At 33.6% G+C, this 25,048-nt stretch overlaps 4 protein-coding genes across 4 annotated transcripts; 1 reads left to right on the top strand and 3 right to left on the bottom strand.

The window, feature by feature from the left end:
• Positions 1-2,151: 2,151 nt before the first annotated feature.
• LOC110929107 lies at positions 2,152-2,775 on the bottom strand. The gene has a single exon (XM_022172229.1). The coding sequence runs from the start codon at positions 2,773-2,775 to the stop codon at positions 2,152-2,154; it is 624 nt and encodes a 207-aa protein (XP_022027921.1).
• A 315-nt stretch (positions 2,776-3,090) lies between these two features.
• LOC110929116 lies at positions 3,091-5,265 on the bottom strand. Its single transcript, XM_022172241.1, has 3 exons — positions 4,776-5,265; positions 4,453-4,625; positions 3,091-3,546 (listed from the first exon to the last, which is right to left on the bottom strand). The coding sequence occupies exons 1-3, from the start codon at positions 5,263-5,265 to the stop codon at positions 3,091-3,093; spliced, it is 1,119 nt and encodes a 372-aa protein (XP_022027933.1).
• Positions 5,266-5,274: 9 nt separating this feature from the next.
• Positions 5,275-6,444, bottom strand: LOC110929126. The gene has a single exon (XM_022172250.1). The coding sequence runs from the start codon at positions 6,442-6,444 to the stop codon at positions 5,275-5,277; it is 1,170 nt and encodes a 389-aa protein (XP_022027942.1).
• An 11,675-nt stretch (positions 6,445-18,119) lies between these two features.
• On the top strand, positions 18,120-20,732 carry LOC110873840 (lysosomal Pro-X carboxypeptidase). The gene is made up of 9 exons (XM_022122853.2): positions 18,120-18,542; positions 18,699-18,912; positions 19,010-19,143; positions 19,217-19,329; positions 19,419-19,659; positions 19,802-19,957; positions 20,046-20,125; positions 20,312-20,361; positions 20,465-20,732. The coding sequence occupies exons 1-9, from the start codon at positions 18,162-18,164 to the stop codon at positions 20,599-20,601; spliced, it is 1,506 nt and encodes a 501-aa protein (XP_021978545.1). The 5' UTR covers positions 18,120-18,161; the 3' UTR covers positions 20,602-20,732.
• The last annotated feature ends 4,316 nt before the right edge of the window (positions 20,733-25,048 follow it).

Here is a 25,048-nt window from a genome sequence, read left to right as displayed (position 1 = left end):
GACGGCCTTATCTACCGTCGGCGAAGGGCTCTAAAAAGGGGTTGTCGCCCATTATGTCCGTACACAGCAGGTTAGTGCATCAGATCAATGGGGGGCATCGGCGACAGCTAAGTAACCCGTCGGCGACAGCCTCCCTATTGTTAAATCGCTGCAGAACTTGTTTTTTGGCTGATTCGAGCATTTCCTGGGTCCGTTTTCAGCCCCACGGGTCCAGGGACTTCTCATTTTACCCCCTTTATCATTTCTTAGCATACGTAACTTTAAAACTTATGCCGTGAAAACATTGTACATACTTATATTTACCAAAAATTTAAATCTTTACCTCTTAGCGGTCTTGGAGCGAGCACACCTTCGAGCGAGCTGTCAGTTTGAGTTCAAGCACTACTACCTGTGCTCGAATCCCTCAAACCTTGGCTCTGATACCAACTTGATACGCCCCTTAACCTTACTAATTCAACAAGTATAATATGTAGGGAAAAAAATTTTTTGAAAATTTCGGCATGACCCATTCGTTTAAAACCACTATTACCTGTTTTACACAAACAAACTTCAACATTTAACATTTTTGACAAAACCCAAAGACAGACAAGATTTACATTGAACACGACAAGACTACAATTACTAAGTTTCAACCCAACGACAAGGACATCGACATACTACATAAGTTTAAGTACATATGACCAAAAATTTAACCCATATCAAAATAACTTGTGACGGAAGCGTGAGGCGGGCGTAGATCAAGTGTGCACGTTCCAAGCCGTCCAATCGCCTAAGTCGAGGATTTACCTACATTTAACAACAAGCTTTAGAAAGTTAGACCTATTACTTATTTTGCTTACGATACCACTTTATAGTCGCCTTCGTTTATATACATTAATTATCCTTACGCATTCGATTTACCCATTTAAATGGGTAAGGCATATACTTCTCATAAAGAGATTCAAGCATACCGCTTACGACCCGGTAACATCGGGTTAATTGCTTTCAACATAAACCTTTCGCTCTATCCGTAAAACGGATTGAACTTCATACATTCGTTATTGCATTCATGGCCACCCGTTCTAAACGGATGGTACCATATTCTTACTCGACATGGTTCGACTCGAACCGGTCGACTTGCATAGCTTAATGTAACCTTCGTTAGCATAACCAAATCCGCAAGGGATTTGCTATCTATTTACTAATCACCATAGTCATTGTAACAAGGGTTGTTCGACATAATTATTAACAAAATTTAAGTAAAGTTTTGTATGCAACGGAACATACCTCAGTCTTGTGATCCTTCCGATTTCTTAGAATTTGAACCTTCTTCCTTCACGCCTATATCAACACATTCATTCTTTCGTTTAGTACCCACATTTCATTCCATTATGTTCCAAATTACATATAATTATTCTTTCAAGCATTTCATCAAACACCTAGTGTGCGTTACATTAATAAAGCATAATGTACAAACATTTAAAGCATAACTTTGCTAGTTCATCATATATGCCATCAATAATTAATCTAGTTCTTGCAATTCCTTTAGTCTACATCAATTTATCTAGCATTCAAGTATTATAAGCAGAATCACATATTAAGATTACATATAATCATAATCCCTATAATCTTCCAATTCATAACACAAATTTCACAAGGTGGGTTTCATAAAATTTTCTTTCAATTAAACTAAAATCAAGCATGATTTCTACTCTAGGGAGTAACCCTAACATCTAGTTAACACAAATCATACCACGAATTCATGATTGGGTTGAAACCCTTTTTCTACAATTCACCAAATCCAGAAATTCGACTTACCACTTCACTAGGTATGTTTAGATGATTGAAACTTTAAAACATGCAGCTAATTAACTTGGATTTTTCCTTGTTAATTGGTGAATTTTGCAAGAACAAGGGTAAACCCTTGTTTTCCCTGCTCTTGATCGATCCCAGAACACGTACAGGGTATTTGTTTATGGTTTAGACATAATTAAACCTTACTTAATTATGATTTTTCATATTACCCCCTTGAAGCTTGTTAAGTGTTTGATTTAAACATTTCCCATGATTTAACTTATTCTTGTATTAAAATGAATTTCGGGATGTTACAAGTCTATCCCCCTTAGAAGAGGTTTTATCCCCAAAACCTGTGCACATAACAAATTCATACATTTACATACCAAAGAGAAAGGGGTAGTGCTTCCTCATTTCATCTTCCGCTTCCCATGTAAGTTCTGACCCCCTTCGGTGTTGCCATTGGACCAGTACTTGTCTAACAGCTTTGTTGCGAAGATTCTTCACCTTAACATCTTTAATGGCTATTAGTCTTTCGACATAATTCAACCCCTCGTCCAACTCGATGTCATCGAGAGGTACTAACGCTGTATCATCCGCAAGACACTTTCTCAACTGCGACACGTGGAAGGTATTGTGAATTCTGTCTAGTGAGGACGGTAACTCTAATCGATATGCAACCCTTCCAACTCGAGCTAAGATCTTAAACGACCTGATATATCGAGGGCCTAACTTACCCCATTTACGGAAACGGGTTATGCCCTTCCATGGTGATACTTTCAATAGAACATAATCTCCAACCTGAAATTCAATAGGGCGCCTCCTCTTGTCTGCATAAGCTTTTTGTCGATCCTGGGCTGTTTTCAGTCGAGCTCTAATTAATTCAATCTTTTCATTTGTTACTGCTATTAAATCGCTTGGCGCAAGCTCCCTTTGCCCCACTTCACCCCAACATACGGGAGTTCTACATCTCCTCCCGTATAGTAGTTCGAAGGGTTCCATTTGAATACCACTATGGTAACTATTATTCTAGGAGAATTCCACTAGTGGTAAATGGTCATCCCAACTTCCTCCAAAATCTAGGGCACACTCTCTCAACATATCGACAAGTGTCTGAATGGTTCTTTCTGACTGGCGGTCAGTCTGAGGGTGGTAGGCAGTGCTTATGTGTAACCTCGTGCCCACACTCTCATGAAACTTTTTCCAGTAACGAGAAGTAAATCTAGTGTCCCGGTCCGAGACGATTGACACGGGCACCCCGTGTCGAGATATAATCTCATTCATATAAATTTATGTCATCCTCGCGGAAGAGTAAGCTTATTTGATGGATAGAAAGTAAGCGCTTTTCGTAAGTTGGTCTACGATTACCCATATTGTATCATGCCCCTTTTTCGTTCTAGGAAGCTTGGTTACTAAATCCATCGTTAGTTCCTCCCACTTCCATACCGGTATCTCCAAAGGTTGTGATTCTCCGTATGGCTTTTGATGTTCTGCTTTCACTTGGGAGCATGTTAAGCATTTTGCGACATATTTGACAATATCGCGTTTCATGCCCGGCCACCAATAATTGGCCTTCAAGTCCCTATACATTTTTGTAGCCCCGGGGTGGACCGAATATCGTGACTTATGAGCTTCTTCAAGTAACGCAGTCTTGACTTCACAGAAACGTGGTATCCAAATTCGGCTGAATCTCGTCTTGAGTCCAGTCGAGTTTTCTTCTAGCTTATCGACCACACCTTTTAATCTTTCTTTCTTTAAATCTTCCACTTCAAGCTACTTTATTTGGGAATCCCGTATCATTTCAAGCAAACGTGGTGTAACTATCATTTTCATGGATCTCACTCGAATTGAAGGTGGAGACTCTTTTCGGCTTAGTGCATCCGCCACCACGTTCGATTTTCCCGGGTGATAAAGGATATCGCAATCAGAGTCTTTAATCAGTTCTAACCATCTTCGTTGCCTCATATTCAAGTCTTTCTGTTCAAAGAAATACTTGAGGCTTTTATGATCCGAGTAAATTGTACATTTCGTACCATATAGGTAGTGTTTCCAGATCTTTAAGGCGAACACTACCGCTGCCAATTCCAAATCATGTGTTGGGTAGTTTACCTAATGAGGCTTTAATTGTCGCGAAGCATATGCAATAACCCTTCCCCTTTGCATCAAAACACAACCTAAACCCTGCTGTGAAGCGTCTGAATAAACAACCAGATCTTCAGTCCCATCTGGCAAAGTCAAGACCGGAGGACTCGACAATTTCTCCTTTAATATACGAAAGGCCTCTTCCTGTTCTTTACCCCATACAAACTTTTCTTTCTTTCTCGTCAGTCTGGTTAAGGGTAAGGCTATCTTCGAGAAATCCTGTATGAACCGTCTGTAGTATCCCGCGAGGCCTAAAAAACTTCTTATCTCAGTCGGATTCTTCAGGGAAACCCATTTCATTACGGCATCAATTTTTTATGGATCCACCAAAACACCTTCCGAATTGATTACGTGACCCAGAAACTGCACCTCTCTGAGCCAGAAGGCGCACTTGGAGAATTTCGCATAAAATTTTTCTTTACGGAGAATCTCAAGTACTTCTCGCAAATGCCTCGCATGATCAACCTTGCTTCGCGAATAAATTAGGATATCATCTATGAATACGATCACGGACTTATCTAACATAGGTCGACATACCCGGTTCATAAGATCCATAAACGCTGCTGGAGCGTTCGTTAACCCGAAGGACATAACTAAGAACTCGTAATGCCCATATCGGGTTCTAAATGCGGTCTTTGCAATGTCTTCCCTTCGCACTCTGACTTGATGATACCCCGAACGCAAGTCAATCTTGGAGAACCAACTCACCCCTTGTAATTGATCAAAAAGATCGTCAATTCTAGGTAAAGGGTAGCGGTTCTTCACGGTTAACTTATTTAATTCTCTATAATCGATGCACATGCGCATCGATCCATCTTTCTTCTTAACGAATAAAACAGGCGCTCCCCAAGGTGACACACTCGGGCGTATAAAGCCCTTATCTAGCAAATCTTGTAATTGTGTCAATAGCTCCCGCATCTCGGTGGGAGCCAATCTATAGGGAGCCTTCGCAACCGGCTTCGCACCCGGATTCAAATCAATGCGAAACTCTACTTCCCGTTCAGGAGGGAGTCCCAGCAATTCCTCCGGAAATACGTCCGGAAATTCATTCACTACCTCAACATCTTCCAGCTTCGGGAGGGTTTGCCGAGCGTCTACCACATAAGCTAGGTATGCTCTATTCCCATTAAGTACGTATTTAAAGGCTTGGACAAGGGTACACAATTTAGTTTCCATGTTTCTCTCCCCTTGAATACTCAGTTGCCTTCCACTTGGAGCTTGGACAAACATTATCTTATTTTCACAATTAATTTCTACATGGTGTTGTGCCAACCAATCCATTCCCACTATCATTTTAAATTCCCCCAAAACCATAGGTATAAGGTCAATTTCGAATTCCTCATCTTCCATTGTGAATTTTCAATTTCTACATATCTCGTGTAACATATAGATCTTACTATCGGCTATTTCTACTTCTAGAGGCATCGACAATCGTTCAATCTTAAATGAAGGATGTTGTACGATTTCATTAGAAATAAACGACATAGTGGCTCTGGTATCAAAAAAAACATAAACCGGTATGGAGTTTAATAGAAAGATACCTGAGACCACATTCGGTTGGGCCTTGGCTTCTTCGGATGTGATTTGAAACATCCTCCCTTTAGCCCTAGAACCCTCTTGCTTCTTATCTTCTTTCTTTGACTCTTGCTGGAGTTTTGGGCATTCCGATTTGATGTGTCCCCTTTCAAAGCAATTGAAGCAAGTCTTCGGGTTATTTGGACATTGATAAGATGAATGTCCCTCCTTACCACATTTGTAGCACCCCTTCTTGCCTAACAAACATTCTCCAGTATGAAGTTTTCCACAGGTCTTGCAAGGCGTAATACCACCCTTCGACTTATCTTTCCTTCCTTGCTCTTGATACTTCCCCTTTTTAGACGGGTTCGAACTCGCACCTTTTTCACTTAATCTCTTTTCGCCGCGTTCTTCTTGTCTCTTAATTTCAATTTCTCTATCTCGTGCCAGATTGATAAGTTCATCAAGGGTCTCACATTTCGAGGGAGTGATGAATTCCCTAAATTCCGCCTTTAATACCCCGTAGAAGCGATTGATCTTCATCCTTTCAGTCTTCATGAAATCCCCACAGAACTTCATCTTATCCATGAAAATATTTGATATTTCATGTATTGACTCGTTTTTCTGTCGGAGGCGCAAGAAATCCTCCTGAATCTTATCAATAGCCGACTGAGGGCAATTGTATCTCATAAAGGGCTCCTTAAATTCTTGCCAGGTCATCATTTGGAGTCTATCTTCCCCTGTTTCCTTGCTATGCGCATCCCACCAATCTTTCGCCTGAAGAGTGAGTTGGCCAGTAGCGAACATCACCTGATCTTCCTTATCACATCGACTTCGTATAAATACCGCTTCTATGTTTGAAATCCATCTTTGGCATGCGATCGGGTCAATTTTACCATCATACGTTGCAGGATTGCACGCCATGAAGTCTTTATACGTGCATCGTCGTTCCTTGCCTTTACTTCTAGACCCCTCAATCAGTTCTTTCAATTCCTCGATCTTGCTAGTTATCATAGCATCCACGACTCCCAAAACCCGGCTTTCTACCTCCTAAGCTAATCGTGGGAGATTGGCTTGCATAACCCCTTCTGCTACTTCCGTGACTTTGCTATTAAATGCTTCTTGTCTAGCCATATCATCATCATCATCATTAACATTTCTTACTTCAGGCATCTACAAAAGGACGTTTTCATTCATCAGAAATCACAAGCTTTCCATATAGCACACACTTCGACCTTTGTTTACTACATTTGTAATTATGTAATTCAAAATCTTGATCATCTAAGTTTCATCATTCGTCTTATGTTATTCATGTCATCACTTTCAATTCTTTACGAATCCTTTTTCGTTGTGATCACCGATTGTGATCATAAGTATCCTTTTTATTATGCTTATAAGGATCTTATTTCGTTGTCTAGTAGTCTTTTAGATCATACGGAATCCCAATCATGAAAAGCAAACAAAACAAACAATTTTCAGCGGATCGTATTTCTAGCAGCCATTGGCGACGGCCTTATCTACCGTCGGCGACGGGCTCTAAAAAGGGGCCGTCGCCCATTATGTCCGTAAACAGCAAGTTAGTGCGTCGGATCAATGGGGGGCGTCGGCGACAGCTAAGTAACCCGTCGGCGACAGCCTCCCTATTGTTAAATAGCTGCAGAACTTGTTTTTTGGCTGATTCGAGCATTTCCTGGGTCCATTTTCAACCCCGCGGGTCCAGGGACTTCTCATTTTACCCCCTTTATCATTTCTTAGCATACGTAACTTTAAAACTTATGCCGTGAAAACATTGTACATACTTATATTTACCAAAAATTTAAATCTTTACCTCTTAGCGGTCTTGGAGCGAGCACACCTTCGAGCGAGCTGTCAGTTTGAGTTCAAGCACTACTACCTGTGCTCGAATCCCTCAAACCTTGGCTCTGATACCAACTTGATACGCCCCTTAACCTTACTAATTCAACAAGTATAATATGTAGGGAAAAAAAATTTTTGAAAATTTCGGCATGACCCATTCGTTTAAAACCACTATTACCTGTTTTACACAAACAAACTTCAACATTTAACATTTTTGACAAAACCCAAAAACGGACAAGATTTACATTGAACACGACAAGACTACAACTACTAAGTTTCAACCCAACGACAAGGACATCGACATACTACATAAGTTTAAGTACATATGACCAAAAATTTAACCCATATCAAAATAACTTGTGACGGAAGCGTGAGGCGGGCGTAGATCAAGTGTGCACGTTCCAAGCCGTCCAATCGCCTAAGTCGAGGATTTACCTACATTTAACAACAAGCTTTAGAAAGTTAGACCTATTACTTATTTTGCTTACGATACCACTTTATAGTCGCGTTCGTTTATATACATTAATTATCCTTACGCATTCGATTTACCCATTTAAATGGGTAAGGCATATACTTCTCATAAAGAGATTCAAGCATACCGCTTACGACCCGGTAACATCGGGTTAATTGCTTTCAACATAAACCTTTCGCTCTATCCATAAAACGGATTGAACTTCATACATTCGTTATTGCATTCATGGCCACCCGTTCTAAACGGATGGTACCATATTCTTACTCGACATGGTTCGACTCGAACCGGTCGACTTGCATAGCTTAATGTAACCTTCGTTAGCATAACCAAATCCGCAAGGGATTTGCTATCTATTTACTAATCATCATAGTCATTGTAACAAGGGTTGTTCGACATAATTATTAAGAAAATTTAAGTAAAGTTTTGTATGCAACGGAACATACCTCGGTCTTGTGATCCTTCCGATTTCTTAGAATTTGAACCTTCTTCCTTCACGCCTATATCAACACATTCATTCTTTCGTTTAGTACCCACATTTCATTCCATTATGTTCCAAATTACACATAATTATTCTTTCAAGCATTTCATCGAATACCTAGTGTGCGTTACATTAGTAAAGCATAATGTACAAACATTTAAAGCATAACTTTGCAAGTTCATCATATATGCCATCAATAATTAATCTAGTTCTTGCAATTCCTTTAGTCTACATCAATTTATCTAGCATTCAAGTATTACAAGCAGAATCACATATCATGATTACATATAATCATAATCCCTATAATCTTCCTATTCATAACACAAATTTCACAAGGTGGGTTTCATAAAATTTTCTTTCAATTAAACTAAAATCAAGCATGATTTCTACTCTAGGGATTAACCCTAACATCTAATTAACACAAATCATACCACGAATTCATGATTGGGTTGAAACCCTTTTGCTACAATTCACCAAATCCAGAAATTCGACTTACCACTTCACTAGGTATGTTTAGATGATTGAAACTTTAAAACATGCAGCTAATTAACTTGGATTTTTCCTTGTCAATTGGTGAATTTTGCAAGAACAAGGGTAAACCCTTGTTTTCCCTGCTCTTGATCGATCCCAGAACACGTACAGGTTGTTTGTGGTTTAGACATAATTAAACCTTACTTAATTATGATTTTTCATATTACCCCCTTGAAGCTTGTTAAGTGTTTAATTTAAACACTTCCCATGATTTAACTTATTCCTGTATTAGAATAAATTTCGGGATGTTACATAATTTTGCTTCTTATACATGTTCTATATGTAGTTATGTCTATAAACAAGTTTCATTGTCAATGGGTGGGTGCTACTTTTTTTTGTGGATAGTACAATGGAAATATTCATATGTATGTTATATATTAACTGATGATGCATGTCTATAGTTGTCTTTTACCTATAATAGATGTCTTTTAGCTATAATAGATAACACGTTTTGGTACAATATCTACACATATGTATATGTTCTATCAATATCTGAATACTAACTTTTGTAGTTTCTGTTGACTGACCTTTTTAACATGGCTTGACTAACATCTGATAGTTACTATCTATCCATCTGGCAAGCTCTGTTGGAGATAATGGATGATAGTTCTTATTAAATTCTGTTGGAAAGCAACAGAAGTTTTTAAAGGTTAGTAGATGACAGTAGTTTGCTATCAACATAATGGAATTGCTGTTGAATAAATCTATTGACCATTAGTGTATATCAATTTTATAAGTCTGCACTAATTATTTTTTTACTCTCCGTTGAATTCTAAATGAGATGTTGACCAAAAGTTTAACAGATTTTACCAAAAGTCAAACAGTTGTTGACCAAAAATCAAACAGATGTTGACCAACAGATAAACAGATGTTGACCAAAAGTGAAACAGATTTTGAACCACTAAGAATCGTAGTTTTGACAACAGTGGTTTGACTTTGGTCAAACAGAGTTTTTGAAAACAGTGGTTTCACTTTAAGCAATCATCAATGGAATTGGTCAACTTTATTTGCAAAAATTGCTTTTAACTTTATTTGAATTTAAATTACAAGTACCGTATATTTCTCATTCTTATTGCAAGAATTGTCTTCCATCTAAAGTTAATAAAATATATTATCTCAGATGATTTTGAAAACAGTGGTTTCACTTTAAGATATTCATTTGGTAAGCTCTGTTGGAGATAATGGATAACATTTTATAGAAAAGTCTGTTAGAAAGCAACTGAAGTTTTTAACAGTTAATAGACAACAGTAGTTTGCTATCAACGTAATGGAATTGCTGTTGAATAAACCTATTGACCATTAGTGTATATCAATTTTATAAGTCTGCACTAATTATTTTTTTACTCTCTGTTGAATTCTAAATGAGATGTTAACCAAAAGTTTAACAGATGTTTACCGAAAGTCAAACAGTTGTTGACCAAAAATCAAACAGATGTTGACCAACAGATAAACAGATGTTGACCAAAAGTGAAACAGATTTTGAACCACTAAGAATCATAGTTTTGACAACAGTGGTTTGACTTTGGTCAAACAGAGTTTTTGAAAACAGTGGTTTCACTTTAAGCAATCATCAATGGAATTGGTCAACTTTAAAATATCTATACACATATCTATATGTTCTGTTAATATGTGTTATGCATGGTTTTCTAAGAAACGACCCGTGCGCTAGTACTATATAATGAAGTAAAGCTATAGGGGACACGTGTCGTATTACTATGCATTCTCATAATTGTTTTCCCACCCTATTTTATCTCTAATTTAGTTAATGTTGATGTATCTATGTATTATTATTATTATTATTATTATTATTTACATTATTATTATGATTATTTTTATTTAAGATCATAGGCTTTTATTTATATTATTAAATTTCTTATTTATGATCATTATGAATGATCGGTATATAATAAAGTAAACCTATGAAGGACGCGTGTCATTCATTAGAGCTATCTATTTTGTTGTTTTCTCACCTCTCTCTCCCCTCCTTAATTAATACCTACTAATTATAAATACTTATTTTTATAATTAAAAATATTAATTATCTCCTCCTAAATTATCTCATACTTAATTATAAATACTTATTTTTTTATAATTAAAATATTCATCATATATAGATATTAATAAGTGATAAGACTAGAATTCAAAAATATATAAAAATAATCTACTCACTTCACATAAAATTATCTTTAAATTATATAAATAAATTACTAATACATTCAATTTTTCGTTATTCTTCACCGGCCTTTTATTTTAGTTCCTCACATTCTCACTTATTTGCATGACATATATATTCCTACATATTTTTTTGTGTTCTTTTAGCTAAGAAACTTTAAATAATATATCCATATAATAATGTAGATTAGATATTAGTTGGTATATAACATATCCATATAATAAATACAAATGGATTTTTATGTCGATCAGTATATTGTTTAGTATAACAGGTTATTTATTAATATTAATATTAATTTCAATGATTAATGCTATATAATTATTTTCTTTTTTTGCTTATCTCTTATATATTTAATATTTCTTTTCTTAACTCTTTATTTTGTTTTTCTGCTTATTAATAACTATTTATATTAAATTGATTCAACCACGTGTAAGACACATGTTTTTAACCTATTAATAAATAAATAAAAGAAATAAAGTAAACAGTTATAACTTATATAATACACAGGTTTCTAACTTAATATAATAAAAAAACAAAATAAAATGTTATAAAAAGTATATAATACATCAAAGTTCACTAAAAAACATATATTGATGATTGTGTGTGTTAATTGATTACTTTATTTGTATTCAAGCCGTGTAATATACATGTTTATTCAATCTTGCAATGTACGAGTTTTTAAAGATGTAACTTTTTTATTATATAGTATATAAAATTAGGGTCAGAATTTAGAGAAAACGATGAAAAGTGTGAGAACGGTGATAACGATTTTGGTGGTGACATATGGCATTGATGCTAAATTACATTAAGGGGTAATATTGTTAAAAAACTCACTCACATAAACTAGGTGTTCAAATAAAATGCCATAAAAACACCCAATTAAAAAAACGCCATAAAAATACCTAGTTAAAAACGCCATAAAACACCCAATTCAGAAAACGCCATGAAAAAACTCAGTTGAAAACGCTATAAAACACTCAGTTTAGAAAAACGCTATGAAAATACCTAGTTAAAACGCCATAAAAATACCTAGTTCAAAAAAACGTCATGAAAATACCTAGTCTAAAACGCCATAAAACACTCAGTTCAGAAAAACGCTATAAAACCCAGTTACTTTTTTTTTGAAAAGTATATCAATAGTATACTCGTTGGAAAGATAAAAAAACGCTGAGTTTTATGGTGTAATTTTTTTTGAAAAATAATCATGTATAAAAAAGTTACTGTTGTTTAAATATGATGGGGGGAAATGGCGTGTGATTAGCATGTGCACCTTTGTTTGGATCTTCCTATTTTACCCCTCCTGGTAGTTCCAAGACCCCTATTATTTACAAAAATGTCACCGCATCAATCTCAGCCACAAACCACTAAGATTTTGTGGCTGAGAATCGTTCTTACGCTTTAAAACGTTCTCTCCTGATCTTGTTCCTATAAAATTATATTTATTTAGCAAATGTGACACATGTTTATTTTGCTAGGAAGGCTAGGAAGTAATCTTGACCATCAATTTGATTAATCAATGGTTGAGATTAAATGGGTGAAATTGAACAAGAAAAAAGAGGCGCGTGAGTTAGTTTGAGGGTATTCTAGTCCATTCAAGTCAATAATTTCTCTCTCCTCCAATTCCTCATCGTTTTTAAAACGTTAATAACTTTTTCATACGACAATATTTTTTTATAAAAATTACACCATAAAAACGAGCGTTTTTTATCTTTAAAACGAGCACACTATTGCTATACTTTTGAAAAAAAAAATTCGAAAACCCAGATGCGTAAAACGCAATGGATAGAACAACACACTATAACCCAGGTTATAAAACGCAATCGAGTTTCATATGGTCGTGATTATGTTTTAACATGGTCATGCCTCTATTCTAACATGATCATGTTTATGTTTTAGCATGATCATGTTCTCTGCACTCAAATTATGAAGAAAACGTACCTAAAACGCAATGGGTTTCACATGGTCATGTTTCTCTTTTAACATGGCCATGCCTTTGCTTTAACATGGTCATGTTTTTGTTTTAACATGGCCATGCCTTTGTTTTAACATGGTCATGCCTCTGTTCCAACATCCAAAATCAAGGTTCTAAAACGCAATAGGTTTTAACATGGTCATGTTTATATTTTAACATGGTCATGTCTTTGTTCCAACATGATCATGCTTCCCTTTTAACATAATCATGTTCTTTGATGTTATTTTACACTCCAGTTCTAAAACGCAATGAAACCCAAAATCAATATTTTGCACTACATATTCTAAAAAGCAATGAAGTTTTAACATGGTCATGTTCATGTTTTAACATGGTCATGCTTTTGTTCCAACATGACCATGCTTCTATTTTGGCATGATCATGTTCTTTGCACCCCCAGATTGTAAAACGCAATGAAACCAAAATTCAATATTTTGCACAATGGAGTTTTAACATGACCATGTTTAAGTTTTAACATGGTCATGCTTTTGTTCCAACGTGACCATGCTTCTATTTTAGCATGATCATATTCTTTGCTTGTAAAACGCAATGAAACCAAAAATCAATATTTTGCACTCTAGTTCTAAAAAGCAATGAAGTTTTAACATGGCCATGTTTATGTTTTAACATGGTCATGCTTTTCTTCCAACATGACCATGCTTCTGTTTTGGCATGATCATGTTCTTTGCACCTCATGTTGTAAAACGCAATGAAAACAAAAATCAAATATTTTGCACTGTAGGTTCTAAAAAGCAAAAGCAATGGAGTTTTAACATGGCCATGTTTATGCTTTAACATGGCCATGCTTTTGTTCCAACATGACCATGCTTCTATTTTAGCATGATCATGTTATTTGCTTGTAAAACGCAATAAAACTAAAAATCAATATCAATGAAGTTTTAACATGGCCATGTTTATGTTTTAACATGGCCATGCTTTTGTTCCAACATGACCATGTTTCTACATGTTCTTTACACTCCAAGTTGTAAGACGTAATGAAACCAAAATTAATATTTTGTACTACAGGTTCTAAAAAGCAATGGAGTTTTAACATAGGTTCTAAAAAGCAATGTAGTTTTAACATGGGTATGCCTTAGTTCCAACATGATCATGCCTCTGTCCAAGCATCATCATGTTCTTTGCACTGCAGGTTCTAAAACGCAATGACTTTTAACGTGGTCATACCTTTGTTCCAACATGATCATGCTTCTATTTTAGCATGGTCATGTCTCTGTTTTAACATCCAGAAGAACAAAATGAAAAGAACTCTAACTAAAACATAATGATGTGAAAAACGCAATTGAGGTTTGATAACTAAAACGCGATGAAAATAAAATATAACATAACTTACAAAAGAACTCTGATTAACGACGGTGGACGGAAAAAGAACTCTGATACACCGTGGGGAAACTGGTGGCGGTGGAGCGGTGGCGGTGGATGGTGGAATGATGGTGTTAGATCTGAAAAACCCAACAGGTGGTTGAAGGTGGTGGTTTCAGATCTAGTTTCCGGCAAGATGGTGGCGACCGTAAGTCGTAGTGGTGGTGGTGGTGGAGGTGGTGGTGGTGTTGGTTGTGATGTGGTAGTTTATAGTTTTGAAAATGGTGGATTTGAGTATACGGGTAAGAGAAATGAATTGCAGATGCTGGGTTTTTTTTGAAGATGGTGAGTTTTGACCAAAATGCCCCTCCTTATGTTTTTCATCTTTACTACATGTCATCCTCTTATTGCTTCATATCCTTCCTAGCGAAATTAATCTTTCTATTTGATCTTTTCCCTATATTTTGAAATACAAGTTCGTTCCCATACTGTTTATGTCGACTATTTGACGTGATTATCTTTAAGTTCTCTCCTAAATAGTTTATGTTAACTCTTTGACTTGGTTATCTCTAATATTCGCCTCTATGATTTTTTCAACTTATGATTAAAAAAATATTACTTTCACCATTTAACCATTCTCAATTATATTTGTGTTTTTATGTTGCTAATCCGCAAGATTTATAACTAATCAGTCATAATCATATCTTCCTATACTAATAAATCAATTTTTTTTGTACACGTCTCACTCTCTAGTGCCTCTTCCTATGAAATTTTTTTTGTACACGTGTCACTCTCTGGTGCCTCCTCCTTCTTAATAATAGTATTACATATTAATTTTTATACACAAAATATAATATAATATTAATTCATATAGTTAGAGACAAACGTATAAATTCAAATTTAATTAATAGTTATCTATAACAAATATAAAGGATTATATACAAGTTTATAATTTACATTTTTATCGTTCAACCCGTGTAATACATGAGGTTGTAAGCTAGTGATTATTAAAGTTACATGTTTAATCATGGTTGTTAACAATTCGTTACGCGCATTTTTATTGACAAACGTTTACCTTGTCATTGGTAGATAATGATTAGTCATCTTGATTGATAAAGCCTAACCCGCGATAGTCGGTGAGTATTTCAGTTGGTCAATCACGATCTACAAGTGCCATTTTTTGTTTTTATTATTTTTATATAATAATCTACTAGCTAGTCAATATACATATAGACACACCAAAAAAATCTATATCTATCTATACTATATAATAAAAAAACTATTTTAGGGACACTTGTCATCATATTAGGCCATGACTTGTGAATAATTATTATTTTAGTTTAATATCTTTTAATTAATTAATTATAGATAACTCTCATACTAAATATTATTTAATTTAATATTTTATGGATAATTATTATTTAGTTTAATCTTTTCTAATTAATTATAGATAACTCTCCTACTATATATAATTATTATTTAGTTTAATCTTTTCTAATTAATTATAGATAACTCTCCTACTATATATAATTAATGAGTAAACTGCCAAATTGGTCCCTGAGCTTTGGTCACTTCTGCCACTTTAGTCCAAAACTCAATCTTTTGAATCTAGGTCCCTGTGGTTTCAATTTTGTTGCCATTTTCATTCAAAATCACAATATGGTCAGATTTTTCAGTTAACATTCAACTTTTTTGTTTTTTTTTTCCTCCATTTTAATGAATGGCAAAATTGTTAGCTTTTAGATTTTGTTTTTAAATGAAAATGACAATAAAATTGAAACCACATGGGGCCTAGAAGTGGCAAAAGTGACAAAACCCCATGGACCATTTTAATAGTTTACTCTATTATTAATTTAAGATATTTTAAATAACCAAATTATTTATCACCAAAACCAAACTTTTTATTAACATATTATTTATTTTTATTTTCATTTAAAAAAATATTATATCGATTTTATTACATAATTTTTAATAAATTGTATATAACTTTCAATATTACTTTATATATAAAATTAGATTTATTACGAGTTTTTTAAATATAATTTATATTTTATCACTCAAATGGCTGATTATTTGCTTCTTAAATAGCATGTTTGACCACTGTTTCTTCTTTTCAATAATCATCTCCGCAATCCCCATATCTGTCGGTCGCGTACCGAATATATCCATTAGTTTTTTAAAATATATTTTTCTTTATTTGGTATATAAAATTATATTTATTCAAGCCGTGTAATATACAGGGGTTTTTAAAGATGTAACTTTTTTATTATTTGGTAAACTATATTCTATTTATTCAACCCGTGCAATACACTTGGTTTTAAAGATATAACTTTTTTATTATTTGTTATATAAAATTATATTTATTCAACACGTACAGTATGGTTCTTATAAATATAATTTTTTATTTCTTAATATTTAAAAATAATATTTATTCAACCCGTGCAATAAAGGAGGTTTTTAAAGATATATTGTTTTATTATTTAGTATATAAAATTTATTTATTCAACACGTGTAATACACGGGGTTATAACCTAGTATTATGTAAAACATTTCATATACAAAATTAAGGGATATTGGATTTAAATAATTTTAAGTTTCACTAATTAGCCAACAACACTCGCAAGTTTCGATTTGTTGCACACCATGTTGGAAGTTTTGGTGTGAATGAAAGTCTCAAAGTGGTAAAACCACTTTGTCCCACATTGGTGTGGGAACAAAAGTAAAGGTTATTTATAAGATAAAACCTTGACCAAACAATTGCAGTCATCGGTTTCATTTTAGGCAAGTGTTCAAGTCCGGCAGTGCGCTATTGCTGCTTTGAACCGGTGTACGTTTATTTTTCTGTTGCAGATTCTTTTTGTATTCAGATTACTAACACACCACTCCTAACTTTCAACTTATTTTCTTCTGACATTCCTAAACTAACTGAACACTAACCCAGTTTGTTTTTTTGCTGATGTGACACTTATGTGGTGATGTGGCATTTTTTGATGACGCGGCAGTTGATGTGGCACTGATTTGCTGACGTGGCAATTGATGTCAGCAAACTGGGTTAGTTGGGGAGTGTTGTAAGAATATAAGTTGAAAGTTGTAAGTGATGTGGTACAAATCAAAAGTTGTAAGTATTAAAGGTCAATTGATGAAAGTTGAAGTTATTTAAATCTAATATCCCAAAATTAAAACTTAACTAAGTGAATGAAGATTTTTTTTGGAAAGAAAATTATGAATGGTCCATTCGTGATTGGGTGTTACTATGTCTTGCACGACTCACTCCATTGAAATAATTCATGAAAAGATGGACAGAATTGAATAAACGTTGATCACCACTTTGCTTTAAATTATTTTTAATATTTTTCCATAATTTTTAATAAATTAATTTTTTATATAATTTACTTGAATTAACCCAAATTAAAATTTATAGATTTGAATGAATTCACTCTTAAAAAGGTAAAATTTGAATAATCAGAATTAGCTAAAGCCGATTCCATAAGTAACCATAAGGATAGGTAAATTAGCAAGTTGATGTAAAAATGTTGCAAAAATAAATGTCCATAAATTATAAAAGTAATGTCGTTTTCAATAATAAAACAAACGAATAAATAACCTTGTTGGTAGATGATAGAATTTGTTAAGATGGTTGTTATAAATCCAAATTAATACGCATAGATTTAATTGACGTTGAACCATAAGTATTTATATATACTTTTCATCTCACCTTCACATACTAAAATAATTTAAATACCAAAAAAAAAAAAGTTATATTGTTTCCTAGTATATTATCTATATTTCAAAGCCTAATTTGAGTACATCTTGTATACGTCAATATAAAATTATTTTTTCGAAATTTATGCATTATCAATTTAACAATAAAAACTTATATAAATACTACATTAGCTATTCTCATTAGAAGTCATACCCTCAAGATTGAAAGATGATATTCATGTTCCAATGGCTTCTTCTCTTCTTGGTCACGTTAACCCCGACAATCATAGGTGCACCCAACAAGACTCCACCACTCAGTCCGGTCAACCCGTCACTAAGAGGCCACACTGATGTTTTCGCGACAAGTTCTAATGACTTCGAAACTTTTTTCTACAACCAAACACTCGACCACTTCAACTTCAAGCCGGAAAGTTATGCCACTTTTCAACAACGGTATATTATCAACTCTAAATGGTGGGGTGGCGCGAGTAAGAATGCACCAATCTTGGTTTATCTTGGTGCCGAAGGACCCATAGACGATGATGTGACCGTCCTTGGGTTCCTCACTGAAAACGCCCCGCGTTTTAAGGCTCTTGTGGTCTTTTTGGAGGTATGGTTTATTAATGTTAAGTTCAAGTATAGTCATGTAACAATATAAAGACTCTTTTGGTCTCTTTAGAAGTATGTGCTACGTTATGTTATTAATGTTTCTTATTATAACCTAGTGTTAAGGTATGTAACTTTTTTTTAAATGTTATGTCACTAGCATCGTTTTTATGGAGAATCAAATCCGTTCGGGTTAAAAGGAGGATCGCAATCGATAGAGGCAATGGAAGAATCAGTGAAAAACAAGACTATTCGTGGGTATTTCAACTCGGCCCAAGCATTGGCGGATTACGCCGAGTTATTGCTTCATATCAAAAATAAGTTACATGCACATAATTCTCCTATTATTGTTATCGGAGGGTCTTATGGTGGAAGTAAGTCAAATAAGCTTAAAAACTTATATATCAACCGTTATTTTTTAAAAAGCGTTTTAATGTTATAAATTATGGTTTGTAAAATCATTTGATTCAGTGCTTGCATCATGGTTTCGTCTCAAGTATCCACATATCGCGCTTGGTGCTCTTGCTTCATCGGCTCCTATCCTTTACTTCGACGATTTAACCCCTCAAGATGGATATTATTCAATTGTTACCAAAGATTTCGAGGTGAAAATACAAGTTGATACATATTTTTTGAAAATAAACCATCTTAAATCGATCTAATTGTTCATAAATTTAGGAAGCGAGCGAAAATTGTTACACGACTATAAAGCAATCATGGAACGAGATCGATAGAGTTGCTTCGATGCCAAATGGTCTTGCTATTCTCTCCCAAAAGTTCAACCTTTGCTCGTAAGTAATTATACTTTTATTCGTTTATATATATTGTTTAATATACATACACACACATATATAACTTATTTGATTTTTTATTTGTTAAGTCCTTTAAATAATGCTATGGAGCTCAAGAACTACTTAGACTCCACGTATGCAAGTGCAGCTCAATATAATGCCCCACCAAGGTATCCAACAACCCGAATTTGTCAAGGCATCGATGCCGCAAGCAATGACACTGATATACTTGATCGCGTATTCGCTGGTGTTGTTGCATATCAGCCTAATAGACCTTGCTACAACGTGACACCAGGCGTTACTCAAACTTCCATTGGATGGCAATGGCAAGTAAGTAATTTCCTACATTGGATCAAATAGTAATCTATTTAGAATATTTATAACAATGCATGCATTAAACTATAAAATTTCTAAATTCCTTATTTAAAAAAAAAATTACAAACTTGATCCATATGTTTAAATATGTATATAGGTTTGTAGTGAGATGGTTATTCCTATAGGCATAACAAGTAATGTGAGCATGTTCCCTAGCTCGCCTTATGACGCAAAAGAATACGACGATGATTGTGACAAAATGTTTGGTGTTATGCCACGGCCTCATTGGGCTACAACATATTATGGCGGTCAGGTAACCATTAGTTTTTCCTTTTGTTGTTTGTATCTATCGCGCGCTTTATATAACTTCATGTCCATTATATGTATGTACAATATTGTAGGACATAAGGATGATACTTAGCAAGTTTGGAAGTAACATCATCTTTTCTAATGGTTTAAGAGATCCATATAGCAGTGGAGGGTATGCAAATTAAACTTATGCTTTTTTAAATAATATATATATAATATATATGTGTGTATGCACAATAATATGATATGGGTACATTGTGACATGCCACAAAGTCATAAACCCTAGCATGCCAAAAAAGGTCACATGCTTTCAAGTATATATGATTGTGATAATATCTTCTATTTTACGTTTATGCAGAGTGTTAGAAGATATTTCAGAGAACATACTTGCTGTGAAAACAACTAACGGTATGTTTCGATAAGATTAATAGTATGATGATGACTTGTGCTTTAAGCTACCTTTTCGATTCGACTTTATGAGTGTTTTTTCTTTGTGTTTGCGACGTTGTAGGGTCACATTGCTTGGACATATTAAAGTCGGTGGAGACTGATCCCGAATGGTTGGTTAAGCAGCGAAAAGACGAAGTGAAAATCATCAGTAGATGGTTTAGAAAATACTACCAAAATCTTCGTTTATTGAAACAATGAACTACATCAAATTAATATAGCATTTTAAGTTTGAGACTACTCAAAACAAACAAGCTGACCTAAGTTATGAATATATATTATTGAAGGACAACTTATTAACTTTGAGATTATATGGGTTTTTTTTAGTTTTTTATATGTTGATTTTCAAGTCGTGTGAAATTATCGTGATGAAAGTTATTTTTGGTAAAATCATTAATTTGCTTCAATGATTGTTACATGCTAGCTAATAATTGTTTTTGGGGTATTATATATTAACAAAACATTTTAAAATAAATAAGTTTTGGGGTATTATATATTAACAAAACATTTTAAAATATATAAGTTTTATTATTTTTAAAATTCAATAATTCTTAAACATCGTGTTTTTTGTGGTGGACTTTGGTTGAAAGGCCACAATTGCCGTTCAACAAAGAAAAGCCCACATTTCCTAGTGGGTTGACTGGTTGAGATAAGAGAGATGGCCAAGAACATGTGTCTTTTCCCTTTTACTGTTCATGTAATTACGATGAATATTTTATTACTAGGTTGTTTCCCCGGCGTTGCGGTGTAACGTTGTCGCGGTCCTTCGATCGATATCGTTTAGGTTCGTTATAGTATTGGTATGATACATGTACTTGGTATAGAAATCAACACATGTTTAACATCAATTGAAAACGGAAAAAACAAACACCGGTACCAACAATGATGTTGTCCAAATGGTATCGATCAGTTCAGATCGTCACGGTATTGGTAATGATATTCGTTTATCATCGCAGACATAGTTGTATAAATGAAATTATCAAAACTGGAAATCATAAAAATGAATACGAGTACATGTAATAATGTTGTTCGGTAGAATAAGTCAGTTTATCAAATGTAAAAACACTAAAAATAAGTATCGGTACCAATACCGATGTTGTTCGTTCGATTGACTACGTTTGCGGCACAAAATTCATTACCAAACATAAAACGTACAAATGAGTACAACTACAGGTACCAACGTTGTTCGGAACGATATAATAGCCATACGATGTCAGTTTATCGAAAACAAAAACAATACAAATAAATATTGGTTCAGAAGCAAAAACAATATAAATAAATACTAATACCGATACATATATTATTCGGTCAGTTTCGGTTATTTTTTAGACGATAGCGGTACAAAGAAAGGTAAATAATATGTGTAATAGAATCTAATGTAGTATTAAAAAATAAAAATATGAAGAAAAAAAACTATATATTATTATAAAAGTAAAGTTACTCTTCATACTCACTTTTCAATTATATATATATATATATATATATATATATATATATACACTAGTGATACGATGTCAGTTTATTGAAGAAAAACCAATATAAATAAATACCTGTACCGAAATACGATACATATATTATTCAGTCGGTTTTGATTCTTTTTGGTACGATACCGGTACAATTAAATATAAATAATAATATGTGTAATAAAATCTATTGTAGTATTAAAAAATAGAATTATGAAGAAAAAAACTATATATCATTATAATAATAAAATTACTATTCATACTTACTTTCCAATTTCCAAACAGGTCAGTGTCAAGTGGACGGGTTGTAATAAAATTATAACCGGGTAAATGTTTTGTAAACGCGTTAAGCTTAAAACTTATTTATATATATATACTAGGTTAGAACCCCATGTATTACACAGGTTGAATAAGTGTAATTTTATATACCAAATAATAAAACAATATATATTTAAAATCTCGTTTATTACATGGGTTAAATAAATGTAATTTTATATATTAAATAATAAAAAAGTTATATTTTTAAGAACCTCGTGTATTGTACGGGTTGAATAAATTTAATTTTATATATTAAATAATGAAAAAATTACATTTTTAAGAACCTCATATGTTATACGGGTTGAGCACATTTAATTTTATATACCAAACAATAAAAGGTTATATCTTTATAAACCCTATTTATTATATGGATTGAATAAATCTAATTCTATATACTACATAATAAAAAAAAGGTATATTTTTAAAAACCCCGTGTATTACACGAGTTGCATAAATGTAATTTTGTATAGTAAAAAATAATGTTATATCTTTAAAAAATCTCGTTTATTACACGGGTTGAATGAATCTAATAAAAATTTATATCTTAAAAAAACTAACGGATATACTCGATATACGATGGATAGGGTGATTACAGTGATGGTTCTTATAAATGTCACGTAAACATAATGATTACCGTATTTGAGTTGAGATTTGAACACGAAAATAAAAGTATAGAACCAATAAACATTGATTAATATTTTTGTTTACCTCTTATAAACATTTTTGAAATAGATTCTACCCTTAACTACTTTAGTTTAATAATCATTTACATTACATTAATTTATATTTAGCGTACATCTTTTGTTAATTTCAGGATAAATACTTTTAAATCTTTTGTTAATTTCAAGATAAATAATTTTAAAATCTGATAAATATTTTAAAATATTATATTATCTCCTATACGAATTGTTTAAATTTATATTAAATTTAATTTTATAATTATCTTTTAATTGATATTAATTATCTATAAAAAAATAGATGGCTTCAATGAATGATATGTGTCCTCCCATTAGTTTCTTTTATTATATAGTAAGTAAAGATATTGATTAGTTTGAGTAAATTGCCAAAATCGTCCCTGAGGTTTAGGTATGTTTGTCAGTTTCATCCAAAATAACTTTTTTGTACCATATTGTCCTTCACTTTTGAGACTTTTTGTCATTTTCATCCAAACATCTAATTTGTTTTGTTTTTTCTATCAGACATTTTGGATGAAAATGAAAAAAAATCCCGAAACTCAAAGACGATTTTGGCAAAAAAGTTATACGTTTGAATGAAAATGACAAATAGTCTCAAAAGTGAAGGGCAATATGGTACAAAAAAAATTGTTTTGGATGAAACTGGCAAACATGCCTAAACCTCAGGGACGCTTTTGGCAATTTACTCTATTAGTTTTAAACCGGTTAACAACTTCATTTACAGTTTAAACCGAATACTCCTATTTATTAACGATTATTCAGGTTAATCTGCTTATAAACTGGATCTGTTTAGACTAACGCAAAACCTGGTTTTTGACGTGTTTTGGGCACATGTTAGGAACTTTAGCCCCTAGTTTGACATTGTAAATCAAAACGCGTCTTTCTATTTCCATTGAGCGGGACCTTTCTTTTCCATCCATTACACAAAAAAAAAAAGCAACAAAAGATGCCAAACAATTGTTGTCAATCAAAACGCGTCTTTCTACACGATGTTGTCAATCAAAACACTTGTTTTAATCACATTGTAGTGACGACAACTTAGTAAGGCCAATAAATAGTTGCTCTTATAATAGACAATAAATAGTATCTGAGTTCTGATCTAGGCCAATGCTAAATGGGCCTATGTAAGGCCCAGTAGGCCATGAAACTAAGGCCCCGCTAGGTCTACAAATTTTCAATGCTTTAGCGTTACATCCCTACATGGAACATGGCCAGGGCCCAAGAAAACCTCTCATGAAAATATAGATGTTATTATGCTGTAATATTTTAATATTTATATTTATATACTTATAATAAATATATGAAATTCCATACTAATTGTTGGAAAATCAGGCCCTTGATCAAACACAATATACGGTGTGAACGAGCTCGTTCGACTCTTTTTATTATAAACCAAAACACACCAAATTACAATAACCCTTACCATCTATTTATACTAATCGTGTTCTAATCCTAACCTAACTCAAACTCTATTATGACTCAAACACAAATTAAATAATTATTAAACCCTAAATAATATACCAGTACTTATCTAGACCCAATAACTAATAATAATAAATAAACCAAACTTTATCTTCAACGCCAATTAGAATTAACCCTTTGCTAATTCCAATTTCCATACTTGTAATCGTACTGGGGTAAGGTATGTTGGGTTTTAACTGAAAAGTTGATAATTTATTATAATAAAAAAAATCTTTTGATATTTTTATGCAGATAATTACATGTAAATCTATATATATATATGATAAAATCAAAACTGAATGAACAGTGTTTTGATTTTATCATATAATACTTTATATTCATTTATTAGACTATGGGGTACGGAGCGAGGGTTGAGGCATGGGTTAGGTACAAATGGCCAGTGTTTTGATTTTATCATATAATACTTTATATTCATTTATTAGATTATGGGGTATGGGGCGAGGGTTGGGGTATGGGTTGGGTACAAATGCCCAAGTCACCATCTTGGGTGGGCTTGGGTTTCGGCGTGGCCCCTTGGACGGGAGTTTCATCCCGGGTGTTGGGCATGCCTAGCGGTCCTCCGTGGCCGGCTCTCATTGGCTGGGTTCGCTAGGCCATAGCGGCTAGGTTTAAATTTTAAAAAATAACCGTTTGGCTTGACTATGGGGTAAGGGGTGAGGGTTGGGGCATGGGTTGGGTACAAATGGCCAG

The sequence above is a fragment of the Helianthus annuus genome, chromosome 1, assembly GCF_002127325.2.
Source record: "Helianthus annuus cultivar XRQ/B chromosome 1, HanXRQr2.0-SUNRISE, whole genome shotgun sequence".
In the NCBI taxonomy this organism is placed as follows: domain Eukaryota; kingdom Viridiplantae; phylum Streptophyta; class Magnoliopsida; order Asterales; family Asteraceae; genus Helianthus; species Helianthus annuus.
This window is presented reverse-complemented; position numbering and strand designations above follow the sequence as displayed.